The 11,959-nt window shown below is 33.4% G+C and overlaps 1 protein-coding gene across 2 annotated transcripts; it reads left to right on the forward strand.

The window, feature by feature from the left end:
- Positions 1–7,343: 7,343 nt before the first annotated feature.
- LOC142641968 (uncharacterized) lies at positions 7,344–11,043 on the forward strand. 2 transcript variants are annotated; one of them, XM_075816294.1, is made up of 7 exons: positions 7,344–8,556; positions 8,948–9,190; positions 9,299–9,433; positions 9,527–9,598; positions 9,812–10,018; positions 10,107–10,209; positions 10,844–11,043. In XM_075816294.1, exons 1-7 carry the CDS (start codon positions 8,041–8,043, stop codon positions 10,879–10,881), a joined length of 1,314 nt encoding a protein of 437 aa, XP_075672409.1. In that variant the 5' UTR covers positions 7,344–8,040; the 3' UTR covers positions 10,882–11,043. The 2 variants fall into 2 exon arrangements, with proteins under 2 accessions (XP_075672409.1, XP_075672410.1); XM_075816295.1 differs by having other exon boundaries at positions 7,523–8,556; positions 10,110–10,209.
- The last annotated feature ends 916 nt before the right edge of the window (positions 11,044–11,959 follow it).

Below are 11,959 nucleotides of genomic sequence, written 5' to 3' on the forward strand. Positions count from 1 at the left end.
AGTCATTAAAGAAAAGGGGAGGTCAATTTCCATACACTAGAAAATCACTCTGTAGACTTCCCGTCAAAGTACTCACTGTTCTGAAATGTACGAAATTTAGAGCAATTTGGTGATTCGATTTAAGTTCTTGAGGTGTGGTTTGGTCTGTAAGAATTATGATTTTGTTTTTAATTAAGTTATAAACATTCAACAGTCAAAATAACAACTTTTTTTTTTCCTTACATTATAAAAGTACATTTTGACACTTTTTTGTAAGGTTAAATGATGATTGCAAAATTAGAACTATACAATTTAGAACATAAAGATCCACGTGTAGTCGTATACACACAGTACACGCAAGTCACACCATTAATGTTTAAGATTGCATGACCAAAAACCCTAAAAAAGTCTAGATCCAAATAAATCAACATTTTGACACTTTTTGTAAGGTTAAATGATGATTGCAAACTTAGAATTATACAATTTAGAATATAAGGATCCACGTGTATAGTCGTGTACACACGGTACGCACAAGTCACAACCATTAATGTTTAAGATTGCATGACCAAAAACCCTAAAAAAGTCTAGATCCAAATAAATCAACATTTTGACACTTGGTGTAAAGTTAGGTGATAATTGCAAACTTAGAATTATACAATTTAGAACATAAGGATCCACGTGTAGTCGTGTACACATTGTAAACACAAGTCACAACCATTAATGTTTAAGATTGCATGACCAAAAACCCTAAAAAAAAGTATAGATCCGAATAAATCACCTCCCATCATAAGACATGATTTTTTAAACGATTCTTTTATTATTGGATTCTACTATTCTTGGATTCAGTTATGAACTTCATAATTTCCTGATAACATGGTATCATCCATTTCCATGATCACCCGGATGTTCATAAACTTCTTCATATTATAATATCCAAGCCATGAATTTGAGTGCCATGCGGCTTTCAATAGTACATAAATATGGGACACCTGCACATTATGATGAAACTGTGATATCAATACTCAATTTTTTGGAATAATGGCAATAATGATAGGGAAAAATATAGTACTAAGATAAAAGGAAATATGAGAGTTATTACCATGACGTTCAATCGAAGACTTAAGAAAAGAAAATAGGGGAGAAATTAAGTTGCTTGTTTTGTTTCTCCAATGATGTTGTCCACACTATCATTAACTACACAAAAATCCAACATATGCTATTTTATATTCAATATATGAACATATGCTTTTGAATATTTTATTTCGAAGGGACCATGCAAACGTATGAGATGTTTCCCAAGTCCCTAGTATTAAAAAGATCACTTCAGTTAATATACAATATTTTCCCATACTTTTCAGCACACAGAAAGTCATTTGCTTATGATTGCATGCACAACAACATAAGTTATCTACAATTAGTTCCAAACTTTGATTAAGATCTTTTCTTAACCATATACAAAATATCACATTATTTAAAATTTTAAATAACGGAGCGTTAAGTTCATCTTTAAATTTTTCGTATTAAACCACCACTTAGTAACATCTTAGGGTCATTCTTAAGAAATTCTTCTTTGTAATAACCTAGTATGTGTATAGATGAAGAGACTTCATATATCTAAAAAATAATCAGATATTTAAAGAAATTAAAGTATTTCAACAAGGGAGTATTTTTTTCAAGAAAAAAGGTTGTGTCCTAGCCTAAAGCTGATTTACAATCCCATTTGAGAGTAAAAAGATATGGAATCTTTGGTTGGACTGTAGTATATATTCAGGGTAATTATTCACCATTATAGGACATAAGTGCTACATTAGTGGCATCAGATCCTGCTATGAAAATCGTAGCAAAACAGTAAACAATCACTCTCAATAAATAGGGGGAACAGAGGGACGCGTTGGTGCATTAAAGGAGGGAAAGAAACCCATAGTATTGGCATTAAAGGAGGGAAAGAAACCCATAGTATTGGTCTGAATATGATTAGAAATAATAGCTGTAAGTGGATTGGAAGCCAGAGACAGAACAGAGTCACCAAAATACCCCAACTTTAGTCTTTAAGTGCTCTATCTCTCTCAACCCCATTATATAATAGAGAGGGCCTGCAAGAACTAGGATTCCCAATACATCGGATCTGCTGCTATATTTCATTGCTCCCTCACCCATATCTCTCTCCCCCCTCTATTATTTTTTTAAGCCATTTATCCATTACAGATAAGATAAGAGGATCCTTGGATCAATTTTATAATAATAAAACTGAGTAGGGCTTTTGTTTTCTTGAACTAGTTTATCTGTAAATGATACAATAAATTTAAAGTTTAGTATACAATTCAATACATTTATCCATTACAAATAAGATAAGAGGAACCTTGAATCAATTTTATAATAATAAAACTGAGTAGGGCTTTTGTTTTCTTGAACTAGTTTATCTGTAAATGATACAATAAATTTAAAGTTTAGTATACAATTCAATATTAAAACTAAGTAGCTCAATTTACAAAGTTGAAACATTCTCAAAAAAAATTTATCAAGTTGAAACTGTTACTTTCTCAAAAAAAAGTTAAAACTATTAAAATTTTCAACCAACATTTAAGAAAGCAAATGTAATATTATCAATGAGAATAAAATGATAACTTTATCAACAAGATGTATAATATAGATTATAATTTCATTCTTTTTTTTTTTAAGTAAAATTTTCTATTATTTCTTCTGCGCTTTGACACAACTTGAAGATATGGTTCCCTATAATTACTAAACCATCACTTTTACATAAACTTACTATATTTTCTCTCCCACTCGCAAAAGTTTTGTCCATAGACTTTCTTATTTTCTATTCAACCCTATACATTCATTAAGTAGTGAAATCTAATTAAAAATAAAAACAATAAAAAAATTATTTATCAAAAAAGAACATCATATTAATAAGTTCAAAAGAGATAATAAATTAATAATCATCATATGATTTTGGTTACTTCCTTTAATTATCAGAAAGCATTATATTTTTTATCAAGAAGACACTTGTCTAATTGCCCTACTTTCAAATGGTGAAGATGCCTTTTAATTGATCAAGAGGGACTATGCGATTATATAAAAAAATCTATGGGGTACACCCCAAAAAAGCACTAAAAAAATATGCTGTACTTTGGGCCTCTAAGTCAATCCAAATACAAAGAGGAAAAGCACTTTAGTGAGCAAAAGGAAAGACAAATTACAACAGGCAACAGGTTAGCTTTATGTTGATAAAGACCACAGAGAAAGTGATGAAAGAAAATGAGATAGAAAGAGAGGTCCATTTGCCTTTCACCATAGTATAAGGTCATGCTTAAATGTATGCAACTAAGGGTTGAGAGAGAGAGAGAGAGAGAGGTCTGAACACTATAGAGAGGAGGATTGGAAAAAAGGGACGGGGGTGGGGAGGGTTGAGAGGGCCCAGTAGGTGATAAATTGATAATGGAAGTAGCCTTCATCCTCTCTGGATTTGTTCCCACACCAATCCAAATTATATCCTCTATCCCTATCTCTCATTGCTTCAAGCTTCAAATGGCTGCACAATTTTGCAAGCAAAGCATGATTTGGACAATAGATTGTATTGTCGAGTGGCTGAAAATTGATTGAATATTCAAGTTACGGTAAATTCACCAGCAAAGCCTTGTGGGGAAGAAGAAGAAAAAAAGAAAGAAAAAAAAAAAGATAGTTAAGAGCATGATCTAGGATTAAACAAATTAGCAAATAAATATGATCAATGTAATTAAACAGCTTTTTTGTTAAGGGAGAAAGAAAAAAAAAAACATGATTAGGACATTTTATGCAAATTATTACTCATCTTTGTCATAATAAACAATAACTAAACGCATGCAAAATTGATATGATTCATTTTAGCTTAACTTATAGCGACAAATAATTAAACGTAATTATCTTAAATCTGTCAATTTTTATAACCTAGGATTAGTTGTCGCTTTAACTACCTTTCTTGACAAAACAAAGTTTATAACCACATCATATTCCCTTTCTAGATGTAACCATAAAATAATTGAGACTGTGTAATTTGTTGTATTGCCTTAAACAACTAAATAACGTTGATGAAGTAGACTCTTTAACAACTACAACGACAAAGGTGAGACATGGAATTTTGGGCCTCGGAAATCAAATACCAACTAGGGCCATCGTTAAGACTAGAGAAAGTCTATATACACCAGAAATTCCATGCCCGATTGTGTGACAAATTGTTAGTAACAACTAAAAAGCAATGTTAATCGAATCCTAATAAAAAGAGAAATATTATGTATACAACATTTTCACAATAAATTTTAAGTGGTTAGTAGTTATTGATAGGTAAAAAAATAATTTTGTGAATTCAAATAATAACCACTTATAATTTGTTTTGAAAATATGGTGAAATTATATATATATATATATATATATATATATATATATATATTATATAGAAATATTTACGACATGATTTTAATTTTACAGTTCAAACGCTTTTTCTTTAGACCTCTAAGCACTTACGTATGAGAGATTGTTACAAGACCATGGCTTGTTTTTTTACGTATAGAACTAAGTGTCTGTTTGGTTAGTTTATTTTTTGCTAACTTATTTTACTATTCAATTTATTTTTGCTACTTTTTGATACTATTCATATGTCCTACTGTACTTTTTCAACTAATATTTACCTTTATCTACCGTACTTTTAATAAAAAGTTTTCAATTTTAACAAAATAAACTGATTTCAAAGACCCTAAATTCATTTTTGTAGGGTCATAATGCAAAGATTTTTTTAGAAGAAAGATCAAACTAGGATTCTTATGAAATTGATTGATGACGTATTTTGCTCCTCTTCTTTTTTCCACACATAACGTAATAAAGTAATGGGAATATTAATAAAATAAAATGAAAACAAGGTTCTTTAATTAGAAAGTTAGTTACTTACATAAGCATACTCTTAAAGACAAAGAAACAAATAAGGATGTTTATTTAATTGACCCCGACTACTATGTATAGAAGGGATCAGAATCTCCCAGCTAAAAAAAAAAATCATGATTTAAAAATATTAAACATTCTCTTTTTTTTTTTTTTTTTTTCATTAGAGTAATACTCAAGCAGCCAATGGTTGTGTTTCGTGCATTCACGCGCCTAACATGCGAGAGTGGGAAAGAAGCTTCCGTAGGTTCTGATTTTGCCGTTCTGTAATATCTCTTACAACTTCCCAGGTACCAAGTACCAACCACAGGACCAAATCCCCGTTCAAACACGTCACCTTCCACGTCATCTTTCTGACATGTCAGATCCAAAGCATAGGAATCTACCACGTGGATGAGTCCATGTGGGTGCTCACGTATGTAGGCCCGAGCTTCCCGCCCTCCTTCACGAGACCCAAAATACCAAAACCAAAGTTTTTTGCTAATAAAGAATTCCAATTCCACCTCTGTGACTTGTTCTAGCAAGTACATACAGTCATGCTTTTTAAAAAGTTATTTCCTTTTAGGATATTTGTTAATAATTTCAGTTGATTTTTTCGGATTTAAAATTGGTACAGTCAAAATACCATAAAAGCATCAAGTTCTTGGTTTTTATCGGTTTTAGATTAATTTTTACAAGTGTTTGATCAATTTTGAGGGTTTTTATTAGACTAAATTGGTGTTTGATACTTGTTAAATTGATCAATTCAGTTCGATTTTTAAAACAATCGTACTAATAACACAAACTTAGTTATAATTTTTGTCATAACTATTCCGCAAAACAGATTATGACTAATTTCTTGTCAATTTCATATAAACCAATTTTTTTTCTTCTTCACTCATAGTTAGCTATGTAGAAGAATTGTTGACAAAATTTGTGAATTAGTTTGTGACACTAAATTTTTTGCGACTTAATATAAGACCATCTTAGCATAGTTTTTGAGAAAAGACCAAAAAAAAAAAAAAAAAGAGAAGGCCTAAACTAGAAGTAGTAGTAATGGTCAGAAAAAGTTATGTCTATTGTAGCTGTGATAAATAACATGTAAAAGACTGTTACTCTAACATGTTAGTTGTGATACATTCATTGCAGGACAGTGACTAAGAGTTTGTGAGAATCATGGACGATAACTTATTTCCAATTTTGCTGCTACCATGTTTAGTTCATGAAATGAAAAAAGTTTATTATTTTGGTTTTTGACTAATTACATGATTATGGGATATGCATGAGATGAGTTGAAGAGTTTTTCAATCCAAACTACCATGGTTAGGTTGAAAAAATAAATAAATAAATAAATAAACCAACTCATTATAGGTGTCCAACCTAATCCACCTAGTTTGGGTAGGATAACTTTTTTTATTTTTTTTATTTTAATTGAGCATTAGAACAATACCAATCAAGTGAGTTAGGTTGGATTACGTGGGAGAAAGAAAGCACAATTAACCTTAATATTTTATTCTTCTTATTTTGCGTGTGTTTAAATTATCAATAGTAGATAAATTGCAACTAAAGATGAAGAGGAAAACAAGAGCCGTAGAGGATTTTTCAAACAATATTAAGTTATTTTTTTACTTATAGCACTTGCAGCAGTGGAGCTAAATAGCTAAATAGCTATATAGCTATTTTCGCTCCACCAAAATACCAAAAAGAAGCATGCAGCAGTAGAGCTAAATCTATTTTTTTTTTTACATAGGCACATCTATAGATAGATGTTCATGAGAGCTAAAAAAAAATTAATTTTTTATTTTGCGTTCACATTACTTTTTTATTGTGGTGTTTTTATTGTAGTGAGATGTATTATTTTATTGTGGTAGATATATTATTTTATTGTGATGTTTATATTATTTTATTGTGTTGAAAGCTAAAATAGATCCACTGCTGCAGCATGTGTAGGTAAAATAGATAAAGTAACTTTTAGTGGAGCTAAATTGCTAAATTTTTAGCTCCACTGCTGTGGATGCTCTTAGGAAGCAAATTGGTAATTTTCAAAAGTCTTTGTGGTATACTTGGAATTAGTTCAAACAATTGATAGTTTTTATATTTTATCCAATTTATTTATAGCAAGTTTTTTTTTTAATAGAAATTGTTAATAACAAGTTGAATTATTCAATTTGTAGTACAAAATTCCACGAAAAAAAAAATGCTTAGATCATATATTTATACACAATTTTAACCACAATTCGTTACATAATTAGTTATGAATAATAAAAATATAAATTTATAGGAGCTCACTATCACCATATTCACACAACTTGCTACGTAATGAAGTATAGACAAAACTGTGTAAAATTATATGCTCCTAGCATTGCTCATCCACGAAACCACCACGCAATTTGTTCAATATATATATTTTTTTTCTTTCGTTTTTTTTTCTCTAAAAAGTTAAGATCCTCGTAATGAAAGTGGTTGGTGCGTAATCCCGCTGACTCCGTTTGAACTTTGAACTAAAAAAACATAAGGTTATTTTTGTTTGTCATACACATACTTTTTTTTAATCTTTCGGACAGTCTCACGTGGCGGTCATGTCAGTAGGTCCCACAGCCCACGGCCTCTGGCTATGGATACATTCGATGCCTCTCTGCCCCATTTGCTTACAATTTCACTTCTCACTTCTCTCTCTCAATAATTCCGGCCAGTTGTTGTCAGATTCCGGCATTCATTGTCAGTCTTCCCCGACCACCTCTTTTTCTTCTTAAATATAAATATACCCCACCTTTTCTCTTCCCACCTTATCCTTATATATACACTAACCAAACCCCAAGTACATACATACATAGCTGCACTAAGCCCCACGTATATTTTGCTGCACCCAGCAACACGCATTAGTACCCACTTTGTCACTGACTCTCATCACAAACCCAAACCCAAAGGCCTCGTGTGAGTTTGCGTGTATGTGGGTGTGTTAGGCACAACTCAAGATAGTGCAAGTTTGCCTAATCTTTTAATAATATAAAGAGTAAAGAGTTACTACTTGTAGTGTAGTAGAACATATTCATTATTCACCGAGTGCCACTGAATAATAGTACTACTTTTTGTTAAGAAAAAAAGCCGGTTCCTGCACTTTTTTTTTTTCCTTTCTTTGTCATTCCAGAAGGGTCTTTGTTGAAGGTGATGAACAGGGGTTATATACAGGAGGAGATGTTGCACTGCACGGACATGACAGTGCTGGAGAGGCAAAGGGCTAGGATGAAGTGGCATGAAGATCAACTGCAACAGAGTTATTTTGGAGGAAGTGGTGAGTTTTGTGGTGGTGGTGGTGTGTTTCAGGGTCATGAGGGTCATTATCAAGTTCAGAACTTTCAGGGTTTGGTGGGTACTGGCGGTGGTGATTTGGTGCTTGGAGAGGTGGTGAGTCAGACAGTGAAAGTAGTTGACCCAGCCGGTTTGAAAAATAGGTGGGCTGAGTTGGGCAGGCTTGAGTTACCTGACATGGGTTTTGAGTCTTGTGGGTTGGTGAATGGGACCAGTAGTGAGTTTGAGATGACTGCTGGTGCTATTTCAACGACTTCAAGTTGCCCACCAAAAGTGGTGGTGGCAGCGGCGGCTGAACAAAAAGGCAAGGTATCAGTGCCAGTTGGGAAAGAGAGTTCCAAGAAGAGGAAGGCTGATAAGGTGCAGAACACTCAGGTGGGTGTTTTTCATTGTCAGGATATGTGTGAAAGTTTTTACCGTGGAGACTGTAAAACTATGCCCCCCCAAAAAAAGATACTTTAATTTTTCAATTTTGGTACTCATTTATTGTCAATTGATTGTGCAATTTTGCATGGTGTTTAATGAACGATTAATTCCTGGTACTTGATTTCTCTTTGTTTTCAATGAATGCCCTGTTCCACTTGTAGAATTTATTTTGGAAAGCACAAGTTTGAACTACTCTTTTGACATAAAAAGTTCTTGACTTTTGAATGACTTACGAATTAGAGGCTTTTTGACAACTTCATAAGGTTAAGATCTTTATAGAAACACTGTCTGGCAGGTTTTGCTGAAATTACTGATGAGGATTTCTTTTGGATATGTGTAGGTTGTTCTGGAAGATGAACCCAAAGACAAGAGGAGCAAATTATGTGCAGAAGACGGGGAATCAAAGATCACAGGGCAAACCAGCACCAAAAACACCACCGCCAACAACAACAACAACAATAGAGAAAGTTCTTCTGATACTTCAAAGGAGAATTCAAAAGCTTCCGAGGTTCAGAAGCCGGATTATATTCATGTCCGGGCACGCCGCGGCCAAGCCACAGACAGCCACAGTCTAGCTGAGAGGGTAAGAAAGAATTTGTGGTATTTTCTTTATTTGGGCATTATTGCAGTCATCCAGAATTTTTCTTCAGCAGTTTGTGTAATTTATGTAGTGTGTGAATGTGTTATGCAGGTGAGGAGGGAAAAGATCAGTGAGAGAATGAAGTATCTGCAGGATTTAGTACCAGGGTGTAACAAGATCACAGGGAAAGCTGGAATGCTCGATGAAATCATCAATTATGTTCAATCTCTTCAACGACAAGTAGAGGTGGCTTACCTGCTAATTTTCTATGTAATTCTTCATCTATTTTGAAATTTCATTGTATTCTGAAATGGGTCTTCTTGTCATTACAATATGCAGTTCCTGTCTATGAAACTAGCTGCTGTGAATCCAAGGCTCGACTTCAACATTGAAGATTTCTTTGGAAAAGAGGTAAGAAAAATATAAATATGTGAAGTATATAAAGCATGTGTGTATTAGCCATCCATTTGGCAATGAAAATTGATTTGCCTGAAGACTCTTGATTACTAGCTCTACAGGTCAATTTTTTTTTAGAAATATTCATGTCCTTCAATTTCATCGGGAACCCTTAGGTGTCCAGCATTTCCTTATGTTGCTCATTCTGTTTTACTTCAATATCAACAGATGTTTCCTGCTTGCTCAACAAGTTTTCCAACAATTGGAATGTCATCCGAAATGACTAATCCTGCCTACCTTCAGTTTAATCCAGCACAAGTGGTTGCGTGTTGTGGTTTGGAAATGGGGATAAATTCATCTGATATGGCTCTTCGACGAACCATCAGTGCACCTGTGTCGATCCCTGAAACATATATTGACACGCCCTGCTTCACTGTAATTGCTTCTAAACTTTGTGTTCCAATGCTGTTCTGTGTCAATTTAAATTCATCAATTTCTAAAATATATCAAACTTGCCCAGCAGCAGCTACCGCCTTCTTCAACTTGGGATGCTGATTTACAAAACCTGCTCAATCTAGAGTTCCATCAAGGAAGATCAACATCCTTTCCTTCCCAACCATTTACAGGTAGATGTAGCTAGCATGTCACACTTTTTGGTTCCATGTTTCCATCAGTTTAAGGTGAAAATGAAGTAAAGTGGATTTTTTGAAATTTGACCAATGATAGAGACCATATAGTACCCCCCACAAACTTTAATGATTTTTTCTAAGAAAGTATAGTATATGCTTTTTCATTGAAATCAAGAAAGTTGATAATAAGGATCTCTCTATCTTTTTCTTCCAAAATGATTAAATCCACAGCTTGTTTTCAGTGACCATAATACACCCACATCCTGTTTTGATAGAAAAAGGAAGCCACCATAGGTGTGGTGCCTTTGACACTATACCACATAATTGCTATCATCATCAAATAATGGCGAATATGCATGAAAACAAACACTTGCTAAAGAGAGTTGCATAAATTGAAATGGGTCTACTCTCTACTTACTATGAGCTAAGTCCATGAAACACATGAACTTGTGCTTTTTGGTTGTTTTAATCACAGCATCAATTGGTGCTTGATATCATCTTCCACTTTCCATGTCTAAGAACTCCATCATATAGCCCATTTTCAACACCCCCCCCCCCCCTCCTCCCATCCGCAAATTAAATGAAACATTTGCCAAATGCTGACACTAAAAGCACTTCATTGTTTTTACAGGTTCCATTGAAGCTAGCAATCTAAAGATGGAGATGTGAATCGATGTGTCCATCATACAATTTCTTGGATGAGTTTACTCCACATGCCTCTGATCCAGATTCTTTCTTTTTCTTTTTTCTAGTTAAAGTACATAACGTATATAGTTGTATGTATACTTGCCTCATAGTATGAATAAGATAAATATCTATTAACCTCGACAATCTTTGTTTGTTTCTTTTCTGTCATAATCGCACCATTATGAGATTAAATTGCGTGAGAGGTACTAAGAAAAGTTGATGGTGATAGATGACAGGACCAAGGGTGGGACAAAGACGAATAAAGTAATAAGACTAAGCTAATCTAGTTTTTTATTTTTATTTATTTATTTTTTATCAGAAGCTAATCTAGTTTACATCCTTTTAATTTCAAACTGTTTTGCTATTACAGTAAACACTAAAGATAACTCCCTTGTTTGAGCTAAATAAACCTCTCAATCCAATTTCAAGACAAAACACACAAAATTAATCAGACCTGCAAGCTGTGATTGGGATGGAAGAATTGCCACAACATATTTGTTAATGTGAAAGGAATGTGTCTCAGTAATCCAGTGGCACAATTGTCCCTCCATTGGATGAACCTGAGAGACAACTTCAGGCACTCTTGTAAAGGACACACAAGACATGAACCAACTGGTGGACCGACTGGCTTCAATTTTTAGACAGAACAATATGTTGATTGAGACGCTTATAATTATGCAGCAGAATAATGAATAGACTAATAATTATATCCAGATAGAGAGAGAACAAAGATATCCAATCCTTGCACAACTCATTAGAAAGGTCTCAAGTCCCTAGGGAACTAGCAGTCTAGCACATTATAATTGAATCACATCATTAACATATCTACTTTTATTTCCAAACTTCTGAGTTTAATGTATGACAGAACATAAAGGGATCAAACATCAATAATGCCCTGGCTACAAAGATATATCCCCCAATAAAAACAATGAAGTAAAAAGGGAGAAATGACCCTCATTCATGCAGCAGCTTCTCATTCCCTTTCAGTTACACCATAAATATGATGATAAATTCAGCAATGTTAAAGTTATTAACAGCCTATGCCTAAAATTAAAAATTA

Source organism: Castanea sativa, chromosome 7 (assembly GCF_040712315.1).
Source record: "Castanea sativa cultivar Marrone di Chiusa Pesio chromosome 7, ASM4071231v1".
Lineage (NCBI taxonomy): Eukaryota > Viridiplantae > Streptophyta > Magnoliopsida > Fagales > Fagaceae > Castanea > Castanea sativa.

What these genes read in the sequence shown, in the direction of transcription:
- LOC142641968 (XM_075816294.1), top strand. Translation starts at nt 8,041, where the DNA reads ATGAACAGGGGTTATATACAGGAGGAGATGTTGCACTGCACGGACATG. An exon ending in CTCTTCAACGACAAGTAGAG is followed by an intron (nt 9,434 to 9,526) that starts GTGGCTTACCTG and finishes TACAATATGCAG; the next exon opens with TTCCTGTCTATGAAACTAGC. An exon ending in TTGACACGCCCTGCTTCACT is followed by an intron (nt 10,019 to 10,106) that starts GTAATTGCTTCT and finishes CTTGCCCAGCAG; the next exon opens with CAGCTACCGCCTTCTTCAAC.